At 37.7% G+C, this 15,925-nt stretch overlaps 1 protein-coding gene across 1 annotated transcript; it reads left to right on the top strand.

The window, feature by feature from the left end:
* The first annotated feature begins 2,883 nt into the window (after positions 1-2,883).
* On the top strand, positions 2,884-15,078 carry LOC127433793 (E3 ubiquitin-protein ligase RNFT1-like). Its single transcript, XM_051686010.1, has 9 exons — positions 2,884-3,050; positions 3,415-3,854; positions 3,959-4,035; positions 6,263-6,363; positions 6,542-6,695; positions 6,787-6,945; positions 10,723-10,788; positions 10,973-11,074; positions 12,853-15,078. Exons 1-9 carry the CDS (start codon positions 3,025-3,027, stop codon positions 12,985-12,987), a joined length of 1,260 nt encoding a protein of 419 aa, XP_051541970.1. The 5' UTR covers positions 2,884-3,024; the 3' UTR covers positions 12,988-15,078.
* The last annotated feature ends 847 nt before the right edge of the window (positions 15,079-15,925 follow it).

Consider the following 15,925-nt stretch of genomic DNA (forward strand, 5'->3'; position numbering starts at 1 on the left):
ATGGTTGTGTAGTGATTTGCCTCAATCCGGGTGGTGGAAGATGAATCCCAATTGCCTCTGCGTCTGAGACCATCAACCCGAGCATCTTATCACGTGGCTTGTTGAGGGTGTTGCCACAGAGACATAGCACATGTGGAGGCTTCACGCCATCCACCACGGAATCTGTGCTCAACTCACCACGTGCCCCACCGAGAACAAACCGCATTATAGCAACCATGAGGAGGTTACCCATGTGACTCTACCCTCCCTAGCAACCGGGCCAATTTGGTTGCTTAAGAGACCTGGAGTCACTCAGCATGCCCTGGGATTTGAACTAGCGTACTCCAGGGGTGGTAGGCAGCGTCTTTTACCATTGAGCTACCCAGGCCCCCATAAAGGCTTAATTAACATTATTATTTAACATATTGAGATATTATTGATTTTGTGATTTCTCATACCGTCTTTATTTAACATCCATCCCATGCACACTTTTGGCCTCTAGCGGGTGAGACAGGGCAGGTAAGTACAGTAGAGCACCGTGAGTGAGAGTCTGGTTATTCTCTGTTGACCTTTCTCATCAACAAGGCGTTTCTGTCTGCAGAACTGCCGCTCACTGGATGTCTTTTGTTTTTGGCACCATTCTGAGTAAATTCAAGAGCATGGGTCGGCAACCTTTTTGACATGGAGTGCCATTTTTTATTTTCCTGGTCAATGGCTGTGCCTCTGATATTATCAGCATATTAGTTTGAGTGAAAAAACAAAATCACATGCAAGCCATTCACACATCACAAGCCGATCAACTATTTAGCCCTTTTCGGTGAATCGCACCTGCAAAATCCTAAAACTTTATTTCCAGGTTTAATTTATATTTTGAATAGATGTGGGTTAATGTTTTCTCTTTTAATCGTTTAATGTAATTTTGAGTGTGACTATGGTTTAAGGAGGGTGTACCTGTATGTTGGGTTGGAAATCTCAAGGATTAATAGTGGTGTTTTCCTTATTAAATCACGTGTTGTTCTGAAAGCAAAAAGAAACAAATGAAACATGGAATGTAGGCTGTTATCCGCGCAGTCTGGCCGAAGCAAAGCGGGCACATTTACTCGCGTGATTAACCGAACGTGAAGCGGTGCCGGTTCGTTATGCGTGAATGGGGTGATAATGAGGAAGGATTACATCAAGATGTTGATAGGAATGCAGGTGCAGAATTTATATAAATAAAATAGTCTACTCCTCTCTCGCCCTTGCTGGCGTGCCACTGATTACCCCTCTGCATGCCAATACTGGCACGCATGCCATAGGTTGCAGACCCATGCTCTAGAGACTGTTGTGCGTGAAAATCCCAGGAGATCAGCAGTTACAGAAATACTCAAACATGCCAGTCTGGCACCAACAATCATGTCACGGTTGAAATCACTGAGATCCCATTTTTCCCCATTCTGATGGTTGATGTGAACATTAACTGAAGCTCCTGACCCATATCTGCATGATTTTATGTATTGTACTGCTGCCACACGATTGGCTGATTAGATATTTGCATGAATAAGAAGGTGTACAGGTGTTCCTAATTAAGTGCTCAGTGAGTGTGTATATTATAAATCAGAAGTTAAGGCAGCTAATGTTGCAAGTGAACTCTAGCAGACATACCTGCAGTGACCAAGCAATAAAAGAAAATAAGACAATGGGCAACCTGGAAGCATTATCAACCATTCAGAACACCAAGGAACATCAAATGAGAATGCCGGTGAGTGGAGGTTTGCCTGCTCCAACGTCTCAAATGAATACTCCAGGTTCAATACAAGTTAAGCTCAATCGACAATTTTGACTCATCCCTCCTTTTCTTAAAAAAAAAGAAGAAGCAAAAATCAAGGTTACAGTGAGGCACTTACAATGGAAGTGAATGGTGCCAAATTATGGAGGGTTTAAATGCTGAAATGTGAAGCTTATAAATCTATAAAAGCACTCACATAAATTTTTGTCAAAAAGTTACATCATCATGGCAATGAAGTTGCCATGATCACATAAATTTTTGTCAAAAAGTTACATCATCATGGCAATGAAGTTAGTGACTAACAGAAAAAGTTAGTAAGCAATTTTATTATAATAAAATCATGTTAACGTGCATATTGTTTATGTCTTGTGGCTATACTTTTGGAACTGTGTGTAACTGAACATTGCAGAGTGGCCCCATTGACTTCCATTGTAAGTGCCTCACAGTAACCCAGGTTTTTGCTTTTATTTTATAATTTAAACCATTTGTTGCTTGAGCTTTTTATTTTGGACTGAAATTTAGGAGTTATAGCTACAGTTGGCATTGACATTATGTAGCAAGTGTCAGCAAAAAAATATATAATCTATAGGTCTTTTAAAGGCTTGTTTTATATTTATTGCACAAAACAATGTGAGTAAAGTGAGTAAAGACGCTGACTGTCACACCTGGAGTCACAAGTTTGAATCCAGGGCGTGCTGAGTGACTCCAGCCAGGTCTCCTAAGCAACCAAACTGGCCCGGTTGCTAGGGAGGGTAGAGTCACATTGAGTTAACCTCCTCCTGGTCGCTATAATATGGTTCTCGCTCTCGGTGGGGCACGTGGTGAGTTGTGCGTGCATGCCGCGGAGAATAGCGTGAAGCCTCCACATGCGCTATGTCTCTGCGGTAACAAGCCACGTGATAAGATGCGCAGATTGACGGTCTCAGACAAGGAGGCAACTGAGATTCGTCCTCCGCCACCCGGATTGAGGCGAGCCACTAGAGTGCACTGGAAATTGGGCATTCCAAGTTGGGGAGAAAAGGGGAGAAAAAAAAAAAGAAAAAAAAAAAAGAAAAGGACTTTTATTTTGAAAATCCTCCTCACAGCCATGTTGAGGACTTTTGTTTCATTTTCCTGCCTCATGTTGTTGAGCCACAGGTTTCTTAGTAGGTCAGAGGGCTTCCGGAACAATGGAAAGCTGAAACTAAACTCCTCTAGCCGTTTTCATTGTTATCTCTTTAAATGATTTTTGTTCAAAACACCACCATAGCCTGTAGAATGGAGATCGGTGCTTTATCATGAAACTCCGCGCGCAGTATGACAGGTATTTATTTATAAATACTTAATCTAGAAATGAGTATTGAGGTAAAGGTTTTCATAAGTAAATTATGTACTAGAAGTGTTTGAGATATAAACCATAGAAAGTGTTTAGAAAGCGAGATATAAAAGTGTTTATGGCTGACAAATGTATCCTACTTAACCATGTTGTGTAGTGCAGTTATCCATTAATATTATATTATTCTGTAATTCCTTGAATTAATTGTGTAAACAGACATGCTCTAATATGTGCTAGTGTACAATTTTAAACAATGCTTTAATATGCGTACAAGGTATTGTTTATGTCTGTGTCTAAGTGTCAATGTGAGTGCTAGTTCTAATGCATAGGTTTGGTTTATTTCCCAACACAGAGAAGCATATAGCGAGTCCAGAAGAGTTCTGAAACTGAGGGATTCACCTGTTCCAATGCAGCCCGAACCGAACCCGCAGGAGGGGAACGGGCTGTCATTAACCCTGCAGCCGGAGCTGCTCGCCCGAATGCCGGCGGCTGGAACATCTGGCGGCCCGGAAACCGGCGAGGACGTCCGGGTTCCCATCGCCAGCTCACCGGGGCCGACAGGTGGACGAGGAGCGACCTCGCGGAGGGCGAGAGCAGGCAGTCACACTCAATGCCAATCTCATTCTCACGTGCACGTGCGCGCTCACGAGTGTGACAGCGGCGAGTCTGACCTGGAATCCGGCGAATCCAGTAGCTCATTATCAGAGCTGCGTTACCTCTTGCGCTGGGTGAAGAAAAGTCTTCCCTTCATGGTTATTCTGTGTGCGAAACTAGTCATTGAGCATGCCCTAGGTACGTGAAGGACAGCTGTTTGTGAGATCAGTTATTGATGTTGTTAGTTCTGGCGGGTAAAGTTCACGACCTGTCACACATTTGTTGTTCTCCTGTTTCTTCAGGTCTGGCTGTTGCAATTGGTCTGTTTACCACTTTTATGTATGTCAACAAAAGCATTCAAACACAAGTGTTTCTCCACGTAAGTTGCATTTATTAATATTTAACTTTAACATTTGTCAAAAATTTAAATTCTCTCATTATTTACTCACCCTCATGCCATCTCAGATGTGGATGACTTTCTTCTGCTGAACATAAATGAAATATTTTGATGAATATCTCAGCTCTGTAGGTCCTTACAGTGCAAGTGAATGGTGGCCAGAACTTTGAGGCTCCAAAATGCACATAAAGGCAGCATAATAGTTATCAATAAGACTCCAGTGGTTAATCCATATCATCAAATGTGATATGATAGGAGTGGGTTAGAAACAGATCAATATTTAAGTACTATTTTTTACTATCAATTCTCCAATTTCACTTTTACATTGTTCTTCTTTTGTTTTTGGCGATTCACATTCTTCGTGCATATCGCCACCTACTGGGCAGGGAGGAGAATTTATAGTAAAAAAAGACTTAAATATTGATCTGTTTCTCACCAACACCTATCATATCGCTTCCGATGTTATGGATTAAACCACTGGAGTCTTATCGATTACTTTTATGCTGCCTTTATGGGCTTTTTGGAACTTCAAAGTTCTGGTCACCATTCACTTGCATTGTATGGACCTACAGAGCTGAAATATTCTTCTAAAAAATCTGGGCCATGTGGCGTAACTTGCCGAAGACAGTAAAAACAAAAAAAAAATACAATCTAAATTTAAAGCTGAAATTCTTGAAGAAGAAATGTGTGAGTATTGCAGAATAATCTTTTATTATTATTTCTTAAAAAAAATAAGCAGTGAAATATTTGAAAATCATTTGTCCACCAAATCAGAGTCATGTAACCAACATGTATGTACAACAATCCATTGTTTTCATGTGACAAAAAAAAAAAAAAAAAAAAAAAAATATATATATATATATATATATATATATATATATATATATATAGAGGACCAATTTAGACTTTGTGAAGTAAAAAAAAAAAAAACAATTCTGTTGTTATCATTAAATATCAGTATTGTTGTTTTTATGAAAACCCTGTGTAAATTTCTTAAAAGAAATTGTGAAATTTAAAAAATATATATTTTTTACATTATTTATTTGTGAACACTCGCATGTATTCAAGGTGCAAGGTACAGAATTTTAATAGTTTTACTTTATGGTTTCACCACAGAAATTTTTTAAAATCATTAAATAAATGTTTTGTAGAAAATGCTATAAATTTTATTTTATTTAAAAAACCAGTATGGACACAAAGATTGCATTTCTATGAACTTGTTTTAAACTTTAAATGATGTCTCATTTTTATCACCTCGGACAGTCATTTGTCAGTGACCCAAAAACAGATTCCTCAACTTTTGTTTTGGGTCAAACGATTAAAATAAATCAAACTTCAGGACAAAAAAACCTTGCGTTCTTGTCGGAAATGTTCATTGCTAGTGTAATAGATAATAATAATAATAATTAATACAAATAATTCCTTACATTTTTATAGCGCTTTTCTAGGCACTCAAAGCGCTTTACATAGTATAGGGGGACTCTCCTCAACCACCACCAGTGTGCAGCATCCACCAGTATGCCATAGTGCGCCAGAACGGCCACCACACACTATCTATTGGTGGAGAGGAGAGTAGTGTGATGTAGGCAATTTAGGGATGGGGATTATTAGGAGGCCATGATTGAGAAGGGAAAATGGGGGGGAATTAGGCCTGGACACTTCTTGTAAAGAGTAGGGGTGTAACCCTGGTGTCCTGGCCACATTCCCCCCATTGACCCTTCTCAATCAAGGCCTCCTAATAATCCCCATCCCTTATTTTTAATGAACACAGAGAGTCAGGACCTCCGTTTAACGTCTCATCTGAAACACGGTGCCTTTTTACAGTATAGTGTCCCCGTTACTATACTGGGGCATTAGGACCTACACAGACCACAGGGTGAGCACCCCCTGGAAGTTAACCCCATCCCTAATACCTCTTCTAGCAGCAACCTTAGTTTTCCCCAGGAGGTCTCCCATCCAGGTACTGACCAGGCTCAATCCTGCTTAGCTATAGTGGGCAACCAGGCAAGAGCTGCAGGGTGATATGGCTCGTATGGATCCATAGGAAAGCATTGCTTTGATTCAGAGTTACAGTATGTTTGCACCAAATATTTGCTCTAGGTGTCAATAGTCTCTAATACTGTGCGTAAAGCTTTAGTAAAATGACTATTTACTTACTGCAGTTGATATTCTTCTAAAGGCACTTCTGTTTTGTGTCTCCTGTCTATAGGACCGAAGGACAAAGTTGCACTGTGCCTGGCTCGTGCTTTTTCTCATGACCTGCAGTCTCCATGTTTTTTACACTTTTAACACTCAGTCACTTTATCGCGGGTGAGTATTTTACACAGTGTATTACTTCACCTCAAACTCTACAGTAACCTGTTACAACACAGTCCACTTGTTTGGACATGGTGGATGGTGTAGTCTAGGGATTAAACACCTGCTCTTAATTGTCAGTGTATAACAGTGTAAAATAATGGCTCTCTCTTTCTTTATTTTTGTCCCTCAGCCTCATTTTTGCCAACCCGACAATAGATTCCCAAAATTTCTGGGAGGTTTTGTGGTGTGTTGGTGTGACTAACTTCATTGTGAAGTTTATCTTCATGGGGCTCAAGTGTATTCTTCTTCTCGTCCCCTCACCCCTCATGGCATACCAGCGAAGGGTGAGAATAATGTGTTACTTTGTGACATTATTTGGCTTGCAGTGAATTTAATTGAATAACAGCTTCACTGTATTTATCCTGCGTTCCACAGGGTCAGTGGTATATGCTTATTGAGGAGGTGGGGCAGGTGTATCAGGTGATTGCTCCGGTCCCACTCTGGTTCCGCTATCTGGTCAGCTACGATGAAATGGATAACTCAGTTGGTCTGACTCTGGGAATTCTGCTGGCCTTGCTCTACCTCATAATGAAGGTGTGCACAAGGAAACTTAGGAAACTAGGGCTGAGTAAAATATTGATTTTCCAATTAATTTTCATTTGAACGATCCCGGTATCGATTCTTAAAATTTTGGGCTATGTGACTGAAAATGTTTGTGATTAGACACTGGCTGAAAAAATGTTCAGATTTTACTTGCAAATGATTGAGTAGTATAGTGGGGAAGATGTGCCATGTAATGTGTGTTCAAAGACAAGATCCATGCAATCCATTTGTCATTGAATAATGTCCCTTTTAATAGCCTTTCTGTTCTTTACAGTCAGCTGTTGATAAAAAAAAACAAAAAAAACAACAACATTTAAAGGAATAGTTCACCCAAAAATTATAATTCTCAAATGATTGACTCACCTTTAAGCCATCTCAGATGTTTATGTCTTTCCTTCTTCAGCAGAACACAAATGAAGATTTTTATAAGCATATTTCATCTCTGTATGTCCATACAATGCAAGTGAATGGGTGCCATCAGGCTGCTGGCTGTTTGATGGTCCAAAAGGCATATTTAGGCAGCATAAATGTTATCCAATGACTCTAGTCGATCAATGAATGTCTTCTGAATCAAATCGATAGGTTTTAAAATAAAAAAATAAATTGATAACTAAAATGTTATTAACTTTTGTTTAACGCTTCCTGCTACCAGTCGACCCATCGCGTGATGGCGCGTTCGCGTGAGAAGTCGGAAGCCCGCGCTTTGTTTACAACAGAGGACAGAATGTCAAGAGAGAGTTTGGTCATTACAAATCTTGATTTCGGTTCTGCTGAAGAAGAAATAATATACACATCTGGGATGCCTTAAAGGTGGGTAAATCATGAGAGAATTACAACACACACTCATGGCAAAATCGTAAGGATTCGTACGACTTTTCTAAATTTGGCTAATTCGTATGATATCGTACCACTACAGCCAATGATGTCGCTGGACATCGTTTCCATCTAATACGTGACAATTACTTGCTTCTGTCACACACAACAGCTTCTTATCATGTTTACACACTCTACTGATCGGTTAAGTTTAGATATGGGGTTTGGGTAAGGGCATAATATTAATAAGCATGTCCTTAAGGCCTCGTGCGCAGAACTTGCGCATTAGACATCCGGGCATTTGCACGTAATGAAATGGTATGAATTTATACAAACGAAATCGTATGAAACAGCCAACTCATAAAATATGTAAGAATTTTCATGAGATCGGGTTGGAGAATTATAGTTTTTGGGTGAACTAATCCTTTAATTCTAATCACATAACATGGATAGGGTAAAGAAAACATTCAATTTCACTCTTAATGTGTGCTCAACCAAAACACTTCTGTGAGACACTTGCTGAACTGTCGCTATTCTTAAAGAGACAGTATAATTTTAGCACATGTTCTACATATCAGTGTAAATACTTGTAAATGGTACAAATTATGGATGTAAACTATAAACATGTAACAATATATATTTAAGCAATATCACACAAGTAAGAGTGCTGTATGGCCCTGCATTAGCACTGTTGTGATTCAGCCACAGGCAGAGTGCTGCAGGTAATCACAGCCATGCAGATTTAGCGGCAGAGTAATGGCAATTCAGATAAATAAATACATTAAAAAATGAGGAAAAACTAAGGACTGTCACAAAAAAATAAAAAACGCACTTGTGGATGGAACTAATTTCTTACGCCACGGATCAGGATCTGCCGTTGCTAGTTCAAAAGATACGGCCAAACCTTTGTTACTAATTCAAAAACGTCACTTTAGAACTAGTAACGATGGCTTCGGCTATTTCTAATCAGTTATTGGAGAAACAAGGATGTGTGTGTTTAAGAAAGAGAGAGAGAGAGAGAGAGAGAGAAAGATTGAGCGTGTGCGATTTACCTGTGTCTGTCGCGACTCTCAAGCAGTGATGAACAAGTGTTTAACTCTGTTCCTCAGCTGTAGTGTAGTGTCAGTCAGTTTGCTGAAGATAAGGGAATTCTGGTCAAATACATCCTGTTCTCTCTGTAAAAATAGCCGGCCGAGCGGGTTCCCCCCAAGTATTTCCCGGTAGCCGGTGCACAAGGGTCATTCACTATAGAAACCGTACTCTCCTCCGCCTCCGTTAAATGTTTATATCTCCTCCCAACGTGGAAACTCCAGCATCAAGTAAGTTTGATTACTCCGTCTGTTGTGTTTCTCAGCTGAGATAAGCCTTAATGCTGAAGCTTTTAGTTTAACTCTATTTCCCAGCTGTAATGTTGTAGTAGTAATCCAAGCGATCATGGAGTCAGAGACAATGCCGATGACTTTAAAGAAACCGCTCGCTGACTGACTGACTCAACGAACCTTGCTCATAACGCATAAAAATAGTCTTTTGTCACCACCTGCTGGCTAAAATCTTTAATGTCACAGGGAAAAATTAAAAGACACACATCTAGCTGCTTTTTATACTGTATATGGAAGATGGCGCCACAGATGGCTGCCTCGGTGTGGAGCTCTCCAATTCTTTTGTTGTTTTTGTTTGTTTGTCCTGTGTTTAGTAATTTTTTTCCAATCAGTTTTACCAGGGACGAACTGCTGAACATTCGGCAGCACATACCAGACAATCTTTTTTCCCGGTTTTTGACTATTCAGATGTTTTGTTGGACATTTTAGTCAGAGGCACAGCTGTGTTGTTTAAGCGTGCTATGAGATGCAGACGAGGGAAGCGAGCTGGCGCGCTGGTCAAGCTCCGACAGCACAGCTTTCGAACAGTGCTGCCGAGTATTCATCTAGCAAATCTTTGCTCTCTCCCTAACAAAATGGACAAATTACATCTCACCCAGACTGTGTTTCACCCACTTGTCTAAAATCCTGTGCTGACAAGCTGGCCCCCACCTTCACACAGATCTTCAACAGATCACTGGAGCAGTGTGAAGTTCCCTACTGCTTCAAATACACCACTGTCATCCATGTCCCAAAGAAACACAAGATCAAAGGACTTAATGACTACAGACCCGTCCCTCTGAAGTCTGTGGTCATGAAGTCATTTGAGAGACTGGTGTTGGCCCACCTGAAGGCCATCACTGGACCCTTTCTAGATCCCCTTCAATTTGCTTATAGAGCAAACAGGTCTGTGGATGATGCAGTCAACATGGGATTGAATCATATCCTGCAACATCTGGACAGACCAGGGACATATGCAAGGATCCTTTTTGTGGACTTCAGTTTGGCTTTCAACACCATCATCCCAGCTATTCACCGGACTAAATTACACCAACTCTGTTCAGAGACATCAGCACTCTTGGAACGCCTCTCATCCAATCAGATTCGAGGACCGGAACTAACTGTTATATATAGTGTATACTGTATTAAAGGAATACATGGAATTTTTAAAGCTAAAATGTGACCAAATTGATCAAAAACTAACAATACAATTAGTGAAATTAATATTTTCATAATGTACTAAGTCAGAATCCCATGTATATTTAATAGCATTAGCTGAGAGAGAATTACTGGACATACTGAAATACACACAAATTAATAAATCAAGTCGAATCTGGAAATCTTTATCAGTACCCAGCCCTATAGGAAACATGGGGTAGACAGTGAAACTTAGTTGCTGTTGAGTTGTCAATGTTTGTTTAGTTTGGAAACAGATCTAAAATACTGAGTGTAAATAATAGAATAAGTTCTTCATCATTACAGGCTGTTACAGTTTAAAATTAAGAAGTTAATAAGTTGGAGATGTATAAAAATAGTCATGATATTTTGGCATGAACATTCATTATTCTGCTGTAATTACTGTGCTATTTCCCTTCAGCTTTTAGGACTGTACGGACAGTGGGGATCTTTGAAAAGAACTTTCCGGGCGTTTTTCAGTCCTGAGGTATATAAGATTGACAGCTTTTGAATAATGCTAGACATTAACACAGATTGTATTTGACCTCTGCTACTCTCATTATTCTGAAATAGTTGATGGATAATCAGTAAACTAAATAATCAAATGATAAAGAAATTATTTAGTTTTTTATTTGCACTTTAGTCGTTTACACGTTTCCTTCTCTTTGAAGGTGAATGGAGCCCCAGCCAGTGTGGCTCAGTGCAGAGAGGCAGGAGACATCTGTCTGATCTGTCAGGCTGATTTTAAGCAGCCTCGGATCCTCGTGTGTCAGGTGAGAATCCACCTGAGATCCACCTTGAGTTATTCAGCTCAAATAATACACGTTTAAACAGAAAAATTAATGTACTGTAAGTGCTTTTATAAAATTATATGCTTCACATTTCTGCCATTAAACCCTCTAAAAATTGGCCCTATTCACTTCCATTGGAAGTTAGGGTTTACTTTTTTTTTTTTTTTTTTTTTACCCTTTAAGGCTTGAAGATATTTTAAAGGTTTCCTGTTTTAGTGGCATGCCCAAAATAAACCAAAAATGGTCAATTGTTTGGTTTCATTTTAAAGAAAACGTTTAAAATTGTTTAATGATATATATTATGATAAATTATAAGACTCTCAGCGTAAGAAACTGCTGAAAAATCACAAAAAAACTACTTACAACTTTTTTTCTTATTTTTCTGATTTGACATATCTCAGGGTGGAAATAAGGTAGCTCTGAAAAGCTGTTACTAAGTAAAAATTAGTGTTTACACGAAAAAGCAATCAAAAGTTACAGCATTAAAAAAATAATTATCCTAGTGTCCAAAAGCCTCTCCAAACAAATAAAACAATAATTGTACATAAGAACTAATTACCCAACAATGACTAAAGGTATGCTCTCTCTCGAAAGCATGCAGGCATGAGAAACAAGATCTCGTTTAGTTCCATTGTCATTTGAGCCATCATTGAGTCTGTCTCATGTACTTGGCGCCATCTCCTGGTGGTCATATGTAATTAGAGTGAACAATCCTCTCTGCCCGCATTTGGATGACTTCACCTGTTCTGGTTGCAGTGATCTGAATCCTAATACGATTGATTTAGCGTTCCATGACACTGGACAATGTACTACATCATTTCCAGTGAAGTCATCTGATTAAGGAAAACTTAACGTGTTTTTAGCCAGATAGCACATTATATGCTGTAATGATCTATGCATCCAATTATGTTGTGTGTGGGCTCGTTTTAATGGGAATCCCCTCCTCTAAGTAATGGTATGATATTTTGTGTTGTGTGTATTTTTCGCGAAGTTATAAGTGAAAACTGTTTACATGTAACATGAATTTCAAAGACATGTACTTATCTATTACTCGCTATATTTTTGACTGAGTAAAACAAATAGGCTGCTTGTATTCTACTCTTTGAGAGCTTTCCAACCACATATGACACATGACTATTTGATCAGTGTGATGTTTTTACCAGTTACAATAATATGTACAGTACAAAACTATTAATAAATTATCAAAACGGAACACTTCTGATTTGTCTGCAAATTTCAAAGCACTTGTTCAGTTTTGGTCATAATACCTACATGCGTTTTAAATTACAGCTTCTAAGCTTTAAAACAATACCTACAGTATTTTGTGTTGGTCAAGACTGTAGTTAATAATATTTTTATAATAATTTTTTATGATAATTATTTTCTTCAGTGCGGTCCCACCAATCCGAGTTTATAGGGTTAAAAAAGAAGGGACAAGCAAAATTATTTTTGTGGTAATCAACATTAAGCCACAAATGCTGTTGACTGAGTTTAATTGAACCCAGAATATTCCTTGAAAGTACTGCCTGTTTCAGCTCCTACCTCTACTTAATATGTAGGGTGTAACGTTCCTGCACCACTGCTAATATGCATTAGGTCTAACAACTCTATTGTTCTTATTGTATTTCGACACACTACATGCATTCTTGTCTTTCTGCTTAAGTAATAAACTATGCCACGTAATGCATGCTTGTTCTTGTTAAAAGAAACACACTGGCCAAGAACATACGTGCTTATGTAAACTGTTTTATTGTCTCCAGCATATTTTCTGTGAGGAATGCATAGCACAGTGGTTCAACCAGGAGAAGACGTGCCCCCTCTGCCGCACTGTTATCACAGACAAGGTGCACAAGTGGAAAGATGGTGCAACTTCAGCATATTTACAAATCTACTGAACACGCTGCTCACTGCGAGGATGAGGACACAGTGTTCTGACATGTTGAGACAGACGTGTTCTGACCAGCAAAGGATTTGCACAATGTGATCGTGGCTCATCCCAAACATCTCGGTTGTGAGATTGCTATGTTGCGCATACAGCACTTGTTTCAGGGCTGTAGTCACTGGAGTAATGACAGCTATCTCTAGGTTTATGTTTTTTTTGTATAGATAATTTTGTATAGATAAAAAAAAAAAAGGCAAGTGCGCTCACCAGCTCTTTATATTATTATTATTATTATTATTATTATTGCATGTGGAACTCCCTTATATTTTTGTTAGACTTATAATTTATATTCTTCATTGTGGTTTTGCATGCCATCTTTGGTTTTACTCATTTCTTTTTCCAGCATTTTTGGGTTTAAGTGGAAAAATGGTATCCTTTTCTAATGTGGGGACAAATGGATTTTATTTGTGACAAAACACTCAAACATTCATTTTCCCCTTCTCTAAATGTATTTTCCAATTTTGAAGTGTTTTTTTATTTCATGTTTCATAGGTACTGGGTCTTTTATCTTTTGTATGAAACATATTCTATGTAAATACTGTTTTTGTCACAACAAAACACATTTATGAATCCTTATAAGTAATTTGGAAGAATGCTGATGGCATTTACAGACTTTGTGTTCCCTTTGAAGTATTCTGGTTTATTCAGTAATAATCTGAATTCAAAGTTTAAGTTTTCCAAGATGTAATTACATATGCATACTACTTATTTATTAAGGATGTAGCATTAGAATTGTATGACTGTGATTCTAGTATCAAGACCAGATAATGCTCGTCACTTTTGCATCAACAAAATGTTACTGTACATGCAAAATGCATTTGTAATTCAGGCTCTATACAGATTTATGGTATTTTTCTAATACATGTTTGTAATAAACCAAAGAGTTTATGAAGAAATATCTAATTTAGGACCATGATAAAGTATGTAGTTACATTTATATTTTTATTGTACATCAAGTATATTTTGTATCAAGCAAGAGAGCTGACCAAATAACTTTTTCACACTGTTCAAATGTATCACTTAAATATTTTGTCCAGTAAAATACATACCAGTGTTGCTCATCAAATGCACTAATTAAACTTTGATTTGGTAAGATTCATCACCTATCAAACAAATTTGAATCAGCCTAACCTGATAAGAGTACCATGGATTTCTGAGATCAGCTTTCTAACTTCAGTTCCTAAGATTATAAAAAAACACACTTAGCACCCAGTCTTAATATTCCAACATAACTGCAAGAATCAGTGGGGGATAGTTAGTGTTCAAGAAATGTTTTAAACCTAGGCCTCAAGTCTTGTGATAATAGGAACTGGACTCATGGTCACACTTTACAACTCATCAGTCTGTCAAAAGTGATACAAGAAAACAGTTTTACCTTATTGTCTGCCATATTATGAGCCCTTTCTTGCAGCAAGAGTTGCAGAGTTTGAATAAAATGTTAATATTTGTGAATGCAAAGGCAAAATGTAATGCTTCAGTAGTCTAAGCACCAATTAAGAGGCATCGTAATTTAATCAAGTTGCTACTCTTGCAGATTTCACAGGGCTGTTAACTGCCACTGCACAGCAGGCTGTTGTTCATCAGTAGGCACTGTAGTTGACAGTATACAAGCAAACAGCTTGAGATTTTCACAATCAGCATGCTTCCTGTGTATAGCGAGTACAGCCAATTACTGACTTGATGCAAACTGCGGCAAAGCCCACACAGTTCAATCAGAGCAATAATGTCCAACCACAATTACAGTCTACACAATGGAAATGAGGTTAATATCACATTCAATCAGAGATTTACAAAACAAGACCAGGATATTTTACACTCCAATGGGAAAAATGTGTGGTGTCTATAATCATGTCCAGAAATTGTTTAGATGTGGTTACACAGACTTTCCATTCATAACAATAACAATGTACCATGCATACAGGAATGGCTGTGAACAAGATACTTCTTAGCATAAAACCACCCATTATGACTTTGATTTTTTAGTCTTAGCAGCCCTGGAATAAATTTTTTTTTTTTTTTTTTTTTTTTTTTTTTTTTTTAAATATACCAGAACTATAAAACATGATGCAGATTTAGTGTTGTCCAGTTCAGTGTGTCACAGAATGGTAATTATTGATAAACATGACACTAACTGTAACTACAAGAACTATAAATCAAGGAAAAACAGCACCAACAGTCATGAGGAGTTATGTACAGCAAAGGATTAAATACTGATTTTTAAAGGATTTACCACTTTATTACACTTTCATCATTGTGGATTCATCTAGAGATTTTTCTTGCACTCTGCTATTTTAGAATCACCCAAGCTTATTTTAACTAGAGTCAATAGAACAATATTTTTTTTCCTTTCGACTCTAATATCTTAAAGATATATATATATATATATATTTAGGTTTTTCATAACCTGAAACAAAATGTTTTCAAAATCCTGAAGAACACTGTAAATTATTTTGATTCAAACACCATTATAAAGAAAATGAAATACCAGCTTAAACTTAAAACCACACAGAAAAACAAACATATTCATATAAATCATCTGGCTTAATTTAGCATTCTTGATTATAAAGGATAAATAACTTTGCATAGTTTACAAAAGTGGACAAAATTACATGGCATCTAAAAAAAAAAAGAAGAAAAAAAAAAAAAAAGATAAAAATAAATTCTACATGAGGAAGTGACCAAATTTCTTTTTTGATATTTACTACAGTAAAATTTCAAAAACATTCTGTATAACTCAGTTCTACCAATAGCCAATGTATTAGTATTAGTAGCATTAGTCTTTGTGAATGTGGCTTAGAACTACTTGTACATTAGATTAAGAGGATTTATAGAGTATTATCTAGTAATTTTGTATTTTCAATATTGTTTGGTAAAAATAATGTCTGCATTCT

The sequence above is a fragment of the Myxocyprinus asiaticus genome, chromosome 43, assembly GCF_019703515.2.
Source record: "Myxocyprinus asiaticus isolate MX2 ecotype Aquarium Trade chromosome 43, UBuf_Myxa_2, whole genome shotgun sequence".
Classification (NCBI taxonomy): Eukaryota; Metazoa; Chordata; class Actinopteri; order Cypriniformes; family Catostomidae; genus Myxocyprinus; species Myxocyprinus asiaticus.